Source organism: Quercus lobata, chromosome 3 (assembly GCF_001633185.2).
Source record: "Quercus lobata isolate SW786 chromosome 3, ValleyOak3.0 Primary Assembly, whole genome shotgun sequence".
NCBI lineage: Eukaryota > Viridiplantae > Streptophyta > Magnoliopsida > Fagales > Fagaceae > Quercus > Quercus lobata.
The window spans coordinates 51106797-51126211 of NC_044906.1; the positions used below are offsets into that span (position 1 = coordinate 51106797).

General features: G+C 34.7%; 1 protein-coding gene and 1 pseudogene across 1 annotated transcript; one reads left to right on the forward strand and one right to left on the reverse strand.

Moving 5' to 3' along the window:
* Window positions 1-3075: 3075 nt before the first annotated feature.
* Window positions 3076-4008, reverse strand: LOC115981025. Its single transcript, XM_031103216.1, has one exon. It carries the CDS (start codon window positions 4006-4008, stop codon window positions 3076-3078), a length of 933 nt encoding a protein of 310 aa, XP_030959076.1.
* Window positions 4009-5910: 1902 nt separating this feature from the next.
* On the forward strand, window positions 5911-18897 carry LOC115981026 (annotated as a pseudogene).
* Window positions 18898-19415: the final 518 nt, after the last annotated feature.

A 19415-nucleotide genomic window follows, 5' to 3' on the forward strand; every position in this document is an offset into this window, starting at 1 on the left:
CGGGTCGGGTCCGGGTTTTTATGAAAATCCGGCCCGGATCCGACCCGACCCAGTTATATATAAATACTAAAATACCCTCCTATATATATATTGTTATAAACCCTAACATTTTCTTCTTCATTTCATTTCAGCTCACTTGCAGCCCATCTCTCATCTATAATACTCTCACTCACACAATCTCACTCTCTCACTCACAAATCTCAATCTCACTCATTCTCAATCTCATCTTCGGCCAACTACCCAACCTCTCACCGTCGGTCCAACTCTCGCAGCCGTCCCAAGCTTTCGTCGCCGTCCCAAGCTCTGTCAATGTTACCGTTCACCGTCGATCTCAGTTCATTCTGTTTGGGTTCATTACGGTTTGGGACCTTTGGGATCGTTAGGGAGTTTGGGTTCCTTTTTTTTTTTTTTTTTTTTTTTTTTTTTTTGAGAATCAAGTTTGGGTTTGTGATTTCTGTGTTAGGATTTGTGTTTGTGTTTGTGTTTGTGATTTTGAAAGTAAAAATAAAAAATCTAAAATCTTTGTGATTGTTTTTGGGTTTTTAGTTGCTACTCTATTTCGATTGAAGAATATGATCTAGGGTTTTTGTTTTTGGGTTTCTAATCTTGGTTAATGAACATGTTCTCGGCGTCTTGGGGTTTTTTTTTTTGGGTTTCTTATCAGACTGAGGTAGATTGATGAACGTGATTTGGGGTTTTTTTGTGGGAATTTTTGATCTTGGACGGGGCCCACGGGACCCGCGAGGCCCGACGGGGCAGGTCTGGGGCACAGGAAAAAAACCCGTTTATTAAACGGGGCGGGTTCGGGTTTTTGGGACAGACCCGCGGGTCGAATTCAGGCATTAAGAAACCCGGCCCGAACCCAACTCGTTGCCATTCCTATTTGCGATCTTGTCTACCACTACGTTCTGGCTTCTGAGGATTTGCGTGAATTCCACCTGATCAAATTCCTATGCTAAATGTTTCGTCAGCCTGAGGTATTTTTGCATTCTCTCCTCCTTTGCTTCATATTCCTCTTTTATCTGCCCTAATATCAGTTTTGAATCACTCTAGAGGAGTAAGTTTTTGGCTCCTAGTGCCTTCTCGACCCTCAACCCCGTCAGTATTCCTTCATACTCAGCTTCATTGTTAGTGGCTGGGAACTTTTGCTGAACTCAGTATTTAAGCGTCTTTCCTTCTGGGGTGATGATGACGACCCTTACTCCGCTGCTTTTTCGGGCTGACGAACTGTCAATTGGACTGTCCATCTTTCTGCTTCGTCAGGTGCATTGTCCTCGTCTAAGATGGTGAATTCAGCAATGAAATCCGCTAATGCCTGTGCCTTAATGGCTATCCTAGGGTTGTACTCAATGTTGAACTAGCTAAACTCAATTGCCCACTGGACCATTCTTCCTGTAGCCTCGGGCTTGTTCATGGACTTCTTGATAAGTTGGTCCATCATCACCAAGATGGGGTTTGCCTGGAAGTATGGTCGCAACTTGCGCGAGGCTATTATCAATGTGAATGCAATCTTTTCGATCCGTGGGTACTTGGCTTCTGCCCCTTGGAAGGCTTAACTGATGTAGTACACTGGGAGTTGCGTCTTGCCCTCTTCTCGAATCAAGGATGCACTCATAGCTATAGTTGACACTGTCAAATATAAATACAAGTTTTCTCCTTCCTTAGACGGACTTAGGAGGGGTGGATTGCTCAGGTAATGCTTGAGTTCTTGGAAAGCTTTCTCACATTCATCTATCCAAGCAAAGACCTACTTTAGTGTCTTGAAGAAGGGCAAGCATTTGTCCGTTGCTTTAGAGACGAATCTGTTGAGTGCTGCTATCTTTCTTGTGAGCTTCTGGACTTCTTTCACGGTCTTAGGCGACATCATGTCAAGTATGGCCCACACCTTCTATGGGTTTGCTTCTATCCCTCTTTGCGACACCATGAACCCTAGAAACTTCCCTAATGCTACCCCAAAAGAGCACTTACTAGGGTTCAACTTCATTTGGTACTACCTGAGTGTGATGAGCGTCTCTTGTAGATCGTCTAGGTGAGGAGACTCTTCCTTACTCTTGATGAGCATGTCATCTACATTCACTTCCATGTTCCTCCCAATTTGCTTGCTAAACATTTTGTTTACTAACCTCTAGTAGGTTGCTCTTGCGTTCTTCAGTCCGAAGGGCATTTACCTTGTAATAGTAGAGCCCTTGGCTCATGACGAAGACAGTTTTCTCCTAGTCTTCTTCGGCCATTTTTATTTGATTGTATCCCGAGAATGCATCCAAGAACGTCAATAACTTATGTCCTTCTGTGGAATCCACTAGCTGATCTATCCTTGGTAGAGAGAAACTGTCCTTCGGGCAAGTTTTGTTTAAGTCCATGAAGTCTACACACATCCTCCATTTCCCATTTGCTTTCTTTACCAGGACGACATTGGCGAGCCAATCGGGGTAGTAGACCTCCCGAATAAAATCAGCTACTAACAGCATGTTGACCTCATCTGTGATAGCTTAGCTTCATTCTGGAGCAAAGACTCATCATCTCTGCTAGACGGGCTTTTTCTCAGGGTCCACATTCAACCTATGTCAGATGACCTTTGTGGATATGTCTGGCATGTCCTCGTGGCTTCATGTGAAGATGTCCATGTTCTTTTTGAGGAATTGGACTAGCCTCGTCCTTATCTCTGGACTCAGGATTGTTCCTATCCTAGTCGTCTTTATTGGTTCTCCGTCTACTAGCTCCACAGTCTCTAGGGCTTCCACCTTCTCTTCTTCTTTCTTCTCGATCATCCACGTATGGTTCTCCTTTGTAGCTAACACCGCTTGGTAGCATTCCCTAGTCAACACTTGATCTCCTTTTGCCTCGTTTACACCATTTTCCATTAGGAATTTTACCTTAAGACAATAGGTGGACGTGGCTGCTTTTCAACGATTGAGTGTGGGCCTCCCGATGATCACATTGTAAGAGGAGGGATAGTTTACCACTAGGAAGTTTAGCTGACGAGTCAATTGTTTTGGGTAAGCCCCTACTGTGACTGTCAGCATCACTATGCCTTTGGGATACACTTTGTCTCCACTGAAGCTAACAAGTGAGGAGTCAAATGGATGCAACCTTTCGGGGGCCACCTTCAACTGTTGAAAAGTAGAAAGGTAGATAATGTCTGCAGAGCTGCCGAATTCTCCTAGTGTTGAACCTTTCTATCATAAGCATGATAACAAGGGGATCATCATGTGGCTGCTTCACTTCTCTGGCATCTTCCTTTGAGAATAGGATATCCCTATCTGTTCGTCTTTGCTTTAGGGGTGGTATCCTATGGATGCTATTCACCTGCTTCTGGTATGACTTCTTGAGGGATCTGAACGACCCCTTTGTGGATGGCCCTCCTGTGATCATCTTTATTTCTCCTATTGCATTCTGCTGATGATGTGGCTTGTGGTCTTCATCCCTTGAAGAGGCTTCCAGCTTGTCCCTGCTATCATCCCTAGGCCTGTTGGAATCTCCCTTCTTTACAAATTTTTGCAACTTCCCTCTTCGTATGAGTTTCTCTATCTGCTCTTTCAGGTCTCTGCAGTCTTCTGTGTAATAGTCGTGATCTTTATGGAAACGACAGTATTTCCTCTTGTCATGAACATTAGACGACGAGTGTAATGGCCATGGCCACTTGAGGTAGTGCTCGTCTTTAATCTGTGCCAGAATTTTATCAATAGGCATAATTAAAGGAGTGAATTTTACTGTCCAAGGGGTTTTATCATCTTTCCTCTTGTTCTTGTCAGTATTTTGACGATCTGCCCACTCCCTTTCTCGTCCTCTCCGATTGTCTCCCTTTCTTTCCCTCTCATTAGGCTTTTCTACCTCTTTGATTGCTACTAAAGCATCCTCAATGTTCATGTACTTCTGAGCCTTCAAGAGCATTTCCACCATCATCCGTGGGGGATTCTTCACGAGCGAGACCATAAACTGCCTGGACTTCAACCTGGCTTTAAAGGCCATCAGTTGTACTTTGTCATCCGCTTCATCCACCTCTAACATTTCTCGAGTAAAATGCTTCATGTATGACCTCAAAGTCTCCTTTTCTCCTTATTTAATTGTAAGCACGTGGTTTGCTGACCTTTTTGGGCGTTGTCCTCCGACGAAGTGGCGTAAGAAGGAGCTGCTCAGCTACTCGAAGTCATTGATGGACGAAGTTGGTGACTTCATGAACCATTCCCTTGCAGCTTTTTTGAGGGTAGTTGGGAAGGAACGGCATAATATCTCGTCAAGGGGCTACTAAAGACCCAGAGTTGTTTTGAAGGTGTTAAGGTGATCCAAAGGATCCTTCAACCCATCAAATGGTTCAAGCTATGGCAGTCAAAACTTCGAGGGCACTGGGCACTCTAGGACTGCCGTAGTGAAGGGTGAATCTGTCCTCTTGACCATACGGTCTAAGCTTCGGCCTATTTTTTCCTTTATTGCATTCTTCAGCTCATCCATCTCCTTTCTCATTTTCCTGAGAAGGTTCGAGCTCGGTTCTTGTGGGGTGGCAGGCCGTCGATGTTCGTCCCTTCTTTGGCTGTCCCCATCGTCATCTCGATTAGTCCCGTATCAGTTCTCCTCTTACTGCAATCGCAATCTCATTTCTTGGTTTTGTCGAGTAAGCTCTTCCATGCTGGCTATGAGTGTTTGGATTTGCAGAGCTAATGCTGCAAAATCCTGGGGAGTGTTGGGCTTCATCTAGACTTGTGAGTTGAATGGAACTACATTCTCGAACCTAGGTATGAAAATATCGCTCCCACAGACTGTGCCAAACTGATGAAGCAGTTATCATTAGTTAAGTGGACTCGTCCAGATAAGCTGGCAACCTCGTCCTTGTACCTGAAAATGTCGCACAAAGCCCTCTTTAGTTGTTCGTCAGTGTGGTGCTTGCCAAAGAGTCTCCGATGATAAAGTTAGCGTATGGAAGTTTCAAGAAAGTATCAGAGACCAGAGCTACGACGTATCTTTGTATTTGAGATTGTGTGTACCTTGTTTTGGTTCTATGGAGTGTTTATATATGGCTCTGCAGCATCTAGCCATTGTAGCTTTTATTGTGGTTTTAATGCCTCTTTTGGTAACACCTTCAGGCTCAATAATGTAGGCTCAATGGGCCTCCAACGGTCTATACAGTTGGTCTTGTAACCGTCTGAGGTATTGCATACTACACTAAATGGCTTACCTCCATTCGTCAGTGATGTGAAGTGGTGGACGGAGATGTCTAATTAGTTTGTCTAAGCCAAAGGGTTCGTCGGTCCCATAAAAAACAAATAAATTTTATATTGGTTGTCTACTTACCACAAACCCTTTTTTATTATGTGCTTGGGACTCACTATGAACAAAATATATGCCTTTTTGTACATGCTCCAAAACAATTCTTGTGGAGAGCATTTGAGAGATTGTCTTATGGTTAAACCTGTTTCTTGGAAAGTGTGATTTTGTTATTTGTATCTCAACCATTGTGGTTTCTTTTGTAAGCTTGAGACATTTTTCTAGTAAATTTATTCCATGTTAAATAGTGAAGTAAATTTATTCCATGTTAAATAGTGAAGGCCTTATACATTTAGATGCATAGACGATTCATGTTTGTATTTTTGCTAGGTCTACGGACGTACTACCATAATTGAAAATCCATATAGGTTGGTGCTTAACGAATATATAAATGCATAATAATAGTTGAAAGAAATTCATCTATCTGTTGTAGCAATCTAAATAGGTGAAATTTATTGTAGTTTCTATATGCTTCGATTTGTCGTACAACATTAACATAGAAAATTTTGTAACATTGAGAAATTATTTTCAAACATAATTCTCATATCATTGAAGAAAAAATAAAGCAAAGATATTCTTATGGATTTTGGTCTTAAGGATTATTAGAAGCGGATGAAGGCATATATGGTATCTAGGTTTTTGGGTTCAAGAATGGAATGTTAGTGGTTCAGTAGGAAGATCTAAAGGAGAAGTAGGTGGTGATTATGGGGAGAGGATTGGGAAGGCAAAGAGGATGAAGGAGGTAGTGGAGGGAAGGGATCACCCGATGGAGCGGGAGAGGATTGGGGAGGCAAAGAGGACGAAGGAGGTAGTGGAGGGAAGGGAAAAGAAGGAAAATGAGATCGTGGGGGAAAGGGAAAAGAGGGAAAAGGGGGAAAAGGAAAAGAAGGAAAAGGAGATCGTGGGGGAAAGGGAAAAGGGGGAAAAGGAAAAGAAGGAGGAGGTAGTGGAGGGAAGGGAAAAGAGGGAAAGGGAGGAAAGGAAAATTGAAGGGAGGGAAAGCGAGAAGAATGGGATAGATAAGGTGGCATATAAGGAAGAAAGGATTTTGAAGCATTAAAAGATCTTGACAATTCCTGTTTGTTTGCACATAGAGCAGTATTCTTCTCCGATGGCCTGTAACTCAGTGTATTCAAGTTGTATATACAACGATTTTCTTCCTTAGACTTGAATGTCATAACAGTTGATGTGGTCTTCGAACCAGGAACATTGCAGGCTAAAGATGAGCTCCCCAACAAGGTTACTTGGCAAAATGATGTTGCTGCCAAACCTTCTACACAGTTAATCCCATCAATATTTGCTATTTCCACTTTATATACTCCATGCTTATCTGTTGTTTTGTTGACTGAAAATGTGGTATGCTTTGTGATTTGGGGTGAGTTTGTTTTGAATTTGCATTGTATTTGAACATCCACACCTAATTAGTAAAACAAGAGTACACACGTGAGAAGTTGAAAGAATATTTTTCAATTCATCATCAATTAAATGACTTAATTGACCATTTCCAAGCATGTTAAGTTCTAAGACAATCATTAATTTATCATAGTATTAGAGTGTTTGTTCTAAGTTTGAACCATATCTCCTCTTACCTCCCATTAATAATCTGACATTGAAATGATTAAATTTTATTTTCTTTTTTCTTTTTATTTAAAAGTAAAAATCTCACATTTAAATAATTATATTCACAATTTTTCAACCATTTATGATTTAGGAAAATCGATAATTTATCACCTAAATTGAAAGAAACAATAGACTAGATAAAGATAATAACTGTTATTTACCTGGCAAGAAGGAGCTGTGTCTAGAAAAAGTGTTGCTAGAGCAGATATCACAATACACAACACCCACTACGGTAATCTTGGAGACAAGATTTGTTGGTTGAGCTATCAGAGAAAGTGGATGAGTGAAGAGAGATGTAAGAAAAAGGAGAATTATTGAGTCCATGAAGGCAAGCATTTGAGAAGTGAGAAGAAGGTTCTAGGAGGGAATCAAGACTATAGCTATTACACCATGAAGGGCATGTGAAGTATTTATAATGCAAGAGGTATTAGTCTAAGGTTCTAGTACGTGGCAAATTCATTGAGTGGGAAAGTAAATTATTTTCATTTTAGCCTTCCACCCCTCAAAATTTTGCAGTAATGTCAAAATATTAATTGATTATCATATGTTAATGAGGTTACTGGATTTATTTCTATATATTAATTATATGGAGATGTGCACTAATTATTTATATCTAATTATATATTATAATTTTTTTTTTAGAAACAATATATTATAAAAATTGGATCCTATAAATAGAGGATGAATATAATGATGACATGTGTAATTTTATCAAACCATAAGATAATGACACATGTCAACAATTTATCTTTCTCAATTAAATTAAATTATTACTTATTACCTTATGCTTAAAAAAATACTTATTACCTATATTAGATCCATGCGGATTTATATCTTTTATCTCAAAAAGATCCATTTTGGATAGAATAAATGTCAATTTAATTATATTACCAATTAAATCGTATAAAAGGTATAATATATAAGTATTAATAAATGTTAAAAGTTGGATCCCATAATTTGAGTATGCATACAACCATGATATGTGTTATTGTACCAAAGCATAAGATAATGACACATATCAATACCCTTTTAATCTTTCTTAGTTTTATTTAAATTATTACCTATCACCGATATTAGATGCCAAGTTGGATACGATAAATTTCATTTTACTTATTTTACCAATTATATACCATAAAAAGGATGATAAATTCGTCTCAATAAATTTTATAAGCTTGGATCCCATAACTAGAGGATGCATGCAATGATGATGTGTCATTTTACCAAAGCCTGAATAAAAATAATAACACATGCCAATACCTAGACATGGCAAAATGGGTCAAGATTCGCTAACCTGACCCAATTTGAACCCAAAGAAAATACCCAACCTGATTTTTACCAAAACTAAAAACGGGTTGACTTATGACCCTACCTGTTTTTTACGAATCAACTCAACCCGACCCGGCTACCCTGTGACCTAATCCATTTTTTACAAACTTTTTTTTCGGGTAAAAAACAATTAAAATTAAGACATTATTGGTTTAATTGTTTGTTGTGAGTTTTACAATGCATGTTATTATTATTTATTTATTTTTATATTAAATATATCAAATTTTTAACATTTTTCGGATAACTTCATTCAAATATAATATATATTTAATGTCATTTAAATATAATTGATACCTTTATGCAGGTGCATGCAAATGAATTGAAAGATGAACGGTTGAGGCATTCTATTGCTTAATAATGGGATAGGTATAAATTTTTAAATATCACATAACAAAATACATGCCAAGATAATCTGGTTGTAATAAAGTTAAAAACATATATTTGAAATTATAGGCGTGTATGAGAAGAATTCATAACTGTGAAAAGAGTGAAGAAAAAGTATTATTGATGAAATTTGGCATAAATTATGGATGCTTAGACCTATTTTCTAACAATAAATGTTTTTCAAAATAAAAGATGATATTTCTTAGAGTGTGTGTTGTTTAATAATAACATGATATTTATAAAAGAGACCATGTATAAATAAGTAAACATTCAAACTTTGATGTATATTATCAAGTTGAAACAAAATGTCAACCACAGTTGATATTAAATTATGAAATTAGTTTTCAAGGTTGTAAATTTCTTAGTTGTTTTTATTCTTTGTCAAATTAGTTATCAAATAGGGCATTTGAAATTTTGTATTCATTTGTATGTTTGTTTTAATTAGATGTTCAAAGGCTAGACTAGACTCGTTTGTGCTATTTTGTTTTCATTAGGAATGTTAGGATATGTATAATTATTGAACAAGTATTAATTTGTTGAGCTGAGCTCATTCTTGATATGAGTGGTGAATTCAAAGTAATGCATTTTACACCAAATAATTTGATGCATGACTTATCAAATGACACCAAAAAAAGAATCATGTGAAAAAATACAGGTCGACCCAACCCGCAACCCAAATGACCTGATATGTTTCTAACCCGCTTAAAATAACCTGTTTTTTTTTTTTTTTACCTGAACTCATTTTCGACATGAACCCAATTGACCCCATCCGTCCCGTTTTGCCATGTCTACCAATACATTTTATTCATTCTGGATTTAATTTAAATTATTTGTAATAACTACCTGTTTATAATTTATAGAAGAATTCTCATATATATTTTTTAATTGTATATAAATTATATTCAGTAATTAAACCCTCCATTAGAATATTGGTGTATGATATTTTCCTTAAATAATAGAATATATAAGTGCATGTATAAATATAATCATATTAAATGTCTAATGATATATAAGAAAAAATTTAACAAATGCCGCAGGCGCATTGATTTAGGAAATATTTTTTGAAATTTTTTATGAAAAAAGAAAAAAGAAATTGACTTTTTTTTTATATAAATTTTCATATTTTTCATGAAAGTGGTATCAAAAATTTCTTAAAATGGTCAATTAACAAATACCCTAAGTACACTCATTAATAGGATCCAATATATAATTATATATACAAATACAATCATAATAAATGTCTATCAATAACTATCATATTTATCAAATTTAATTTTTAGAAAAAAAATTCGTTTTATGTTAAACAGTGGTGGCTCCTGGAATTTTTTTTCAGGGAGGATTAAGAAATTTAAATTAAATAAAATTTAATACAAAAAAAAAACTTGAATATATTGAGTCATAAAAAATGCAAATATATGAAATTTTACAATTTCTACGAGTTTTCACTATCAATTTTTATTATCTATTGTCAATGTGGCTAGGTGTGACATTTATTTATTTTTTTACAGTTGTCATTATTTTTATAAAAATAATTTAAACTAAAATGACAAAATGCAACCCACTAACACTTTATTATTTATTAACCCAAACATCCATATTCATCCATACATAAATATTACACTAAGTGTCTACTTAGCCAATCAAATATTTGAACAATTGTTAACTTTACTTTTTTTTTTCTTCAATTACTTACTAACATAGATAATACACTAAATGTATAATTGTTTTTTAGTTTTAGGTTGTATTGATTTATGATCAAGGTGTGCAAGATTTCAGCCAATGTATGCAAAAATATTTTTAAGCATAAAATAAAATAATAAAAATTATTATTTTTATATAAATTATTATTTTTAAGTCAAGGGGTTCATTTGAACCCCCTTAACAACAAGTGCCACTGCCCCTGATGTTAAACGTTTCTTGCATTGCATAAGTTACTAACTAATTATTACCTCAACTGGTAAAATTTCTTGTCATCGAATAAGAGATTTATGGTTCAATCATGGAAGAAGTGCATTGTGGGAGTAGACTTAAATTTAAAATATCCATTTGTTAGGTTCTAAAAGTTTAGAACAATTGGCAAATCGTGAACACAAACTTGTCTAGATATAAATCTTAGAGTCTATAGGTATTATTAGACAATGCTCAAGGTGATTCAAGTCAAGATTCAAGAACATACAAGCTACAGGAAGAAGATTTCATAATCTGTCTGGTTCGATCGATTGAAAGACAGGTTCGATCGATTGAAAGTCATATCTACAGAATTTTAATTAGGCCCAAACAGCAATTCAAGCCTATTAAGGATTAGGGTTTCAGATCTATTTCTCCCAGTATATAAAGGAAACTCTAAGCACATTTTTATAAGGCTTTTTAGAGAGAGAAGAGAGTGCCTCTTTTGTAGATCTAGGGTTTTGTACCCAAAAGCTCTCTTATGTCTTCTACCGGTGTTATTACTTGAAGAATCTCAAGATCCAGTATTGTAGAAGTTGCTGCCTTCTTTAGTCATCAAAGGTGCTGATGATCTAAACCTTCAAGGGTGGTCTTGGAGTCACAAACATGAGAGTTTGTGTTGCTAAACCTTTGAGTGGGATCTCAAAGTCACAAACGTGGGTGTTTGTGTTTTGCAAAGGCCAAAGAAAGAAGGAGTCTGTGGTCTCGGAGCTTGCACGTGGTCATTTCTGTAAGTTTCTACTGGTAGGTAGCAATAGGATGTTAGTGGTCTAAGTTGCTATTGTAAAACTTTGATTCTTTCTAGTGGATTTGTTTTTTACCTTGAGGATAGTTAGGTTAAATCCTCCCCAGATTTTTTACCGGTTTGGTTTTCCTGGGTTATCATATCGTTGTATTTTTTATTTTCCGCTGCTATACATTGATATAATATATTTGTGTTAACCAAAATTTTTTAATTTGACTAAGTAATCACTTGGCTAATTACCTAGGTTAATCTGATTATGGCTTTAAGGGGTCTAAAAACTATCAAGTAGTATCAGAGTAGGTTGCTCTCTTATTGTAGATCTTTTGATCTCTGAGCTGATCCTTGACCCCTGTTGTCATGGATAATTTGAAGTGTCTTTCTGATCATGTTTCTGCTCATGCTTCCGTTGATTTTATTGATGCCTGTGAAACTTTTTGTAAAGAATTATTGAAATCTATGAAAATTGCTAAGAAATTCAAGAAAGAGTTAAAATTGGCTAATCTTGAAAAAGAGGAATTGATTGTTAGATTAGATGAATCTAATAAAAAGAATGAATTTTTGAGAAATCAAATTTCCTCTTAAGATGAGAAGATGAAAAACTTGGAACAAGAATTAGTTGAATCTAAAGCTAAAATTGAAAATTTGACTTGTACCAAGTTTGCTGTTGATAACAAAAGTGTTTTTGTTTCTCTGAAGCCTAAAATTGAGAAAGTTTATATCCCTCCTTTTAAGAGAAATAATAAAGAAAAGACTTATTTTACTAGGTTAGACAAAGGTAAAAGTTCTAAACCTAAGTCTAAACCTACTGTTAGAGAGTATGATAAATTTGTTTTTGTGCCTACTTGTCACCTTTGTGGTGTTGTTGGTCATATTTGACCAAATTGTTCTTTGTTGAGGCAAAAACCAAAATCTGAGACTAGATTTGTTGTTAGGAATACTGATGTTCCTAAATTTGTTCATGTTTGTCACTTTTGTGGTGTCTCTGGTCACATTCGTTCTAATTGTCATAAATTGAAATTTAAGCATTCAGTATTTCAATCTAGGATATGTGATGATATTTCTCCTACTGTAAGTCCATATAAAATTTTTCATATTATTTTGAAAAATATGAGCTTGTTGGCTTGTGAAAGGAATTTGCAGGATTTCAATCTTTCTCAGAAAATTGGTGTAATCCCTCAAATACACTTCGCTTCACATGGATTTTCACCTACAAAGCCGAAGACTCGTGCTAGATGGGTGAGAAAAGATTCTCTAAGGTGAGTGTTGCTGACTTGTCCCTGATTTAATTCTTTCAATTATTTGTGGACATGTTTTGTTTTTGTTTTTGGTTGTTTTATTTTCTTGGTTTTTTTTTTTTAATAAAAAAAAATCCAAAACATTGAAAAATTCAAAAAGACAAAAATATTTTATTTTGTGTCTAATTTTATTTTTCTTGAGGATTACACGAATTATGATATCTCTCTCTTGATTTAGAACATGCTTGACATTGTGGAGAAACTTGAATAGTATGTGTTATATAAGTGCTAAGCTTTTTTTGATTTTGTATGAGTATGTACTAGTTTGTACATGTACTCATGAGTTAATTAAGAAATTGATATTTCTTGTTTGTGTACCCTCTATAGCTTAGTTAAGCACTGTCATGCATTACATTTGCATTGTTCATTTAGCATAATGTGTGCTTTTTGTTTTTGGTCATAAATTTTTTTTTAAAACCAAAAAGATTTTTGTGTTTTGTATTTTACATCTTGGATTTATAATCAAGTATTGGTCATATTATCTTTACATAACATGTTTATGTATCTTGTTTAGCTTGGATGAGCTTCTTTTATTGCACTTTACTAGTTTGAGCTTTGTAGTGCATGTTGTGAGGGAGATGTTTATAGTTTTTGATCACTTTGTCTTGATCTTGAAGTCACATGTCTTTGACTGTCGGAATTGAACCTTTTGAGAAAGGCATAAATAACTATCTCACCATTGTTTACTAGCCAATCATGAACACCTTAGTGCATATCGTAAGATTTTGTACTCGAAAAAGTGTAGCACATGCATAAAAAGAATATAAGGTGTAGCCTCGATTTAAATGTTAAAATTGGTGTGTACATTGTTGAACTTAATGTTAAATCAATTAAATAAAATTAGTGTATACATTATTCTGGCTATTTTAATAAGTTTCTGATCAAATAAAAATTTGTGTGTACAATATGAGGCAAATCAAGAAACTTATATGATTGCAAGCTTGTTTTCTAGGAGATGTGGGAGTTATATGATGTAACTCTTTAGGTGATAGTTTCTTTCAAATTTATGTGATGAATTTTGTAGAAATTGTGCCTGATTTCTATTCACATATCACCTCACATGTATCTCAAGTTTTTGCTAATTGCACACACTACATAAGTTACTCTTTGCTAAACTTGGTACATTATATTGTGTGTGACCTTGTTGTGACCATCCAAGATTACATGTTCCTGGATTTTGATGCAAAATGTGTTTAATGTTTGAGTTTTGGAGACAAATTGGTTGAAAAACTTGTTTTTGGAAGATCTGGGTTGAATTCAAGTATTTTTGAAAAACTTTTAATCTCATACTCATGCATTTCATTCATGAAATATTGTGCTTTGAGGAGTTTTTGCATTAAATTGCTCTGTTTTTTAAAAAAATTGATTTTTCCAGATTTTCGATCAATCGAATATGTCTCTCGACCAATCGAAATTACAATAAAAATTTTTGGTTTGAATCTGCCTGACTCGATTGGCATTCGATCGATGCTCGATCAATCGAAACTGAAAAATTTTAGTTTTTAAGTATTTGACCAAATTTTTTTCATGCATCATTTATGTTTAGGATTCACATGCTTTGCATTGATTTTCTGTATCCATCTTGCAGTTTTGCAGTCATATCTCTTATTATTTTCATACATAACATGCATACACTTTGCTAAATTGGGTACTCAACTTGATTTAAAAATTGATTAATTAATTTTTTATTTTATGTATGAACTGCAGAAAATATTTTCTCTTAAGAGATATGATGGATAGTCAATGTGCAAATATTTTCTCTACTCATGCAACTGTTTATGGGTCACATAGTGTCAAGTTTGCATTTATTGAAAGAGAGAATATTTTTCTTTATGTGTATCCTTAACTTAATTTTTTTAAGATTAGGTTTGTGTGTTTTTCTTTTCCCCACCTCCTAATTTTTCTCCAAAATTGTTTTTCCCAAATCTTGTTTTGTTTTTCCTATTTTTATAGGGGGAGAAGCTTGTTTTTAATCCTTGTCGTTCATAGGGGGAGTTTTTTGCTCTTCATAGGGAGAGTTGTCTCTATTTTCTCTTATTCTCTGTTGCGTATGTTTTTTGTCGACCTTCTGATTGGGTTGTCTTTGTCAATATGTGACAAAAAGGGGAGAGAAATAAATGAAATGTGGGAATCCTGTTTGTTTTGTTTAGGGGGAGTTGAATTTGTTTTTGAAAGGGGGAGAATATAAAACCTAACAAGTTTTTATTTTGTGTTTCATATTATTGTTTATATGTCTTTCTTTCCACACATGCAGTGATGTGTTTGTTGGGTGTTTCAGGAAAGATAGGTGCATTCTGATTAATACCTTCCACCTCTTATTGGCAACTTCTTGGTTAGGAAGTCTTAGATTGGAATTTGTGATGTAATTGGGCATTTTATTGTATTGGGTTGTTCTTGTATTTGAGCATTTCATTTTGTATGAAAGTTTTGTCACGAATTACCAAGGGGGGAGATTGTTAGGTTCTAAAACTTTAGAACAATTGGCAAATCGTGAACACAAACTTGTTTAGATATAGATCTTAGAGTTTATAGGTATTATTAGACAATGCTCAAGGTGAATCAAGTCAAGATTCAAGAACATACAAGCTGCAGGAAGAAGATTTCATAATCTATCTGGTTCAATCAATCGAAAGACAGGCTCGATCGATCGAAAGTCGTATCTGCAGAATTTTAATTAACCCCAAACAATAGTTCAAGCCTATTAAGGATTAGAGTTTCAGATCTACTTCTCCCAGTATATAAAAGAAACCCTAAACACGTTTTTATAAGGCTTTTTAGAGAGAGAAGAGAGTGCCTCTTTTGTAGATCTAGGGTTTTGTACCCAAAAGCTCTCTTATGTCTTCTACTAGTGTTATTATTTGAAGAATCTCAAAATCCGATATTGCAGAAATTGCTGCCTTCTCTAGTCATCAAAAGTGCTGATGATCTAAACCTTCGAGGGTGGTCTTGGAGTCACAAACATGAGCGTTTGTGTTGCTAAACCTTTGAGTGGAATCTCAAAGCCACAAACATGGGTGTTTGTGTTTTGCAAAGACCAAAGAAAGGAGTCCGTGGTCTCGGAACTTGCACGTGGTCGTGTCTGTAAGTTTCTACTGATTGGTAGCAATAGGATGTTAGTGGTCTAAGTTGCTATTGTAAAACTTCGATTCTTTCTAGTGGATTTGCTTTTTACCTTGAGGATAGCTAGGTTAAATCCTTCCCAGGTTTTTTACCGGTTTGGTTTTCCTGGGTTATCATATCATTGTGTTTTTTATTTTTTTCTGCTATACATTGATATGATATATTTGTGTTAACCTAGATTTGTTAATTTGACTAAGTATTCACTTGACTAATTACCTAGGTTAATCTGATTGTGGTTTTAAGGAGTCTAAAAACTATCACCATTGACAGTGCTTTAAGGTTTAGTACTAGGCATTGTGTGCCTAATTATTCATTACTTAAAGTAGAGATATCGGAGGCGTTCACCTTACACAGTGTATCATGATCTTCGAGAAGTTTATTGGTGGAACAAAATGAAAAGAGAAATATTATCACCTTTTATGGAGCAATGCCTAATCTACCAACAAGTCAAACTAGAACATCAAAGGCTCTTAGGGTTGCTATAACCACTCTCTATACCCGAGTGGAAGTGGAAACACATCTATGGAATTTGTGTCTAGATTACTGAGGTGACCTAAGAGTTATGATGCTATTTTGGTGGAGGTGGATTAATCCAAATGAACTATTCTCATGATAGGCTTGCAAAACTGTTGGAAAAATCAAATCTCATAAGTAATATTGATAATCATTAACAAGTTTTTTTCCTCAACATTAATAAAAAATTTAGCTACTCATGGTCATTGAAATAAAACACTAAACATTAAAATAAAAACAAATTAAATAAAAGTTGGACTGAAGGAGAGAAGTCATTGTGTTGTCTTGGGGAAAAGTCACAGAGAAAGCAACACATGCGGCAGCCCCTTTCCCCCTATTTTATTTTTTTCCTTCTCTTCAGCTTTCGTTTCACATTCAACCCTAGCGCCTTTTATATCTCTAGCTGTTGTAGAGAAACCCTAAAAGAGTAAGGAAATTCAGCTAGTGATATTTGTCAAATTTTCAGGCCCATGTTGTGAGGTGATTTCGGCCAAGTAAAATTCAAAATCTGGGCTTTACCTAAACTACATCGTTCTAACCCTTTGAGTTATCTTTCCAGCCCAACTTCAATCACCACAATCCAATATTTGAGCTGAGAGTTATACCTAAAAGACTGAGACATGCACAAAAATATCTTGATTCCAAGTAGGACATTTTCTGCAATTGGCTTCTTTCCGTAATTGATCAGGCTTCTCCGCATATTGTACTTCTTTGAGTCTAAGTTGGGTTCAGCCTACTGAATTAGATTCCATCCTTCTGCCTTAAATAAAGCCCATTAGCATGTAAAGACTTTATTACCTATAAACCAAAGATAATATTACTTAGTCACAAAATAATATCAAAGTAAGGCTAAATATGCAAAGATAAGAGTACATTATTTTATATACTTCATGCATATCACTAATTGCTTTGCAAGTCTTGATAAATCAAATTTTCTGAATTAATGGATTCCTCCTTACGTTAGAAATTCTCAAGAAAAGATCTAAATGATCAACTCTTCAATCAGTTGTTAGAATCAATAGGTCTTTAAATTGTTCATTTGAAAAAATTGGATTTGATTCTTTGTCACAGTAGTAAATAGGATAGGAGAGAAAATAGAATTTGTTTCTTCATTTAAGATGCTATCCTTTCACCTTAAATATATTACCATTCTTAGAATTCTCAATCTCTATGATACCATAGGGGAAAACCATTTTTTACAATGAAAGGTTTAGTCCATCTAGATCTCAATTTTTTTGGGGAAACAAATGTAACCTAGAATTATACAAAAAACAACTTTTTAGAGATGGTTCAAAAGATTTCCTTAAAATATGTTCATCATGAAAAACCTTCATTCTTTCTCTATAAATCTTAGAATTCTCATATGCATCACATCAAATTTCTTCTAACTCATTCAATTGCAATTTTCTCAATGGACTAACCTTATCTAAGTTAAAGTTTAACATCTTTAGTTCCCAATACGATTTATGTTCCAATTTTGTAGGCAAGTGACAAGCTTTACCTAGAAGAGTCGATAGGGGGACAAACCAAGAATATTTCTATAAGCAGTGCAATATGCCCAAAACGCATCAGTCAACCTCAAAGACCAATTTTTATGATTTGGTTAAACCGTCTTTTTCAAAATTTGTTTGATCTCCCTATTGGCTCTCATTTAACCCCAATTGCATTGCATATCACTTCACAGTGATGAATTGTTATTTTGATTGTTTGCTTTCCAATTGATTTACATGATTTAAATCTTCAAGTCATAGTGATCAAAATGACAGTTCATGAGCCTTAATCAGACAACCGAATTGAAAAATATTAAAGAAATGAGTTTTAACAATAAAATGCACTTGCATGAAGCAAGTCCCGACTATTCGTGATTAAGAACTCTTAATTCTAATGTTGAATTTTGACTGTAGAACTCAACACTCAAAGTATTCGTTTCTACGAACATGGGTTTGTTCTCCTTAATCCTTCTAGCCACACACTTTGCAGTGTAAGAAAAATTCAATGTAGAATTTCTGGGATGGATTTGCGTTGCCATTTCTGTTAGTATTTTTGCAGCACCCTTAAGCATTGTGGTAGGTAAAATAATTAAATTATTTGAAGTCGAGGTTTGGATACTTTTTTTTTTTTTTAAGAAAACTACTCGTAAGCATTTTACTTTTCTTTCCTTTTTGAAGGCACAAGTAATTCGAACTAGGAGTGTGGAGTTTATGCCATTTAATTTATCATTTTTCCTCACATTGAGTGTCGTAATGTGGTTTGCATATGGTTTGTTCCTCAATGACATTTTTATTATTGTATTAATCTCCATTTGCAAATTCTCTCACTATTTTAGATACTTTCAGCTATTGAATTTCAGCTTAATTTCTTCATGTTTTCTTAATTGTTTAGATCCCAAATATTGTGGGTTTTGTCTTGGGGCTACTTCAGATGTTGCTATATGTAATACACAGAAACAAAAAGAAGGTTATAGAGGAAAATGAACTACCTGATCAACAGTTGAAAAATATTGTGATCATATCCACTCTAGGGATTACTGAAGTGTTTCCAGTTGATGCTCAATCATATGCTAATGGTGAGAGTATGAGCAATGGTGCAAAGGAGCGTGAACAACTAGAGGAGCTTGAGAAAAGCATGGAAACCCAAAGTGATCTCAACCCAATTGAAAGCCAATTTAATTCACATGTATTATCATAATCTTGTTGTTTATTAAGTTTACCGTTTAATGTTTTGGCCAAAAGTACCTTCCATGTTGCATTTGTTGTTTTCCTCTCTCTTTGTGTGCAAGCATAGCACATGTTGGTATTGTAATAGTACGTATATGGATCAAAGAAATTTGTTCATCGTTGTTGATCTTATTCCACATTAACGTGCGAGGTCCAATTTTAACTTGAACTTTTATAAGTCACTACAAAAAAAAAAAAAAAAAAAAAAAAAAAAAAATGTTTATTACAACAAGAAAAAATTATTGCAATAACATCAAAGTCATTGCAATAGTTGATGCGAGTTGTTACAATAAATTTTGAGGGAATAAGTTTTTGCAACAAAAAAATCCATTGTAATAATAACTAGATATTTTAATGACAACTTTAATGCAATGATATATATGTTGTTGCAATAAACAATTTATTACAATAATATATTCGTTTTAATAAATAATTATTTTTCATTGCAATAGATAGTAAAATAATCCCTGCTTTAATTTTTATTTTCTC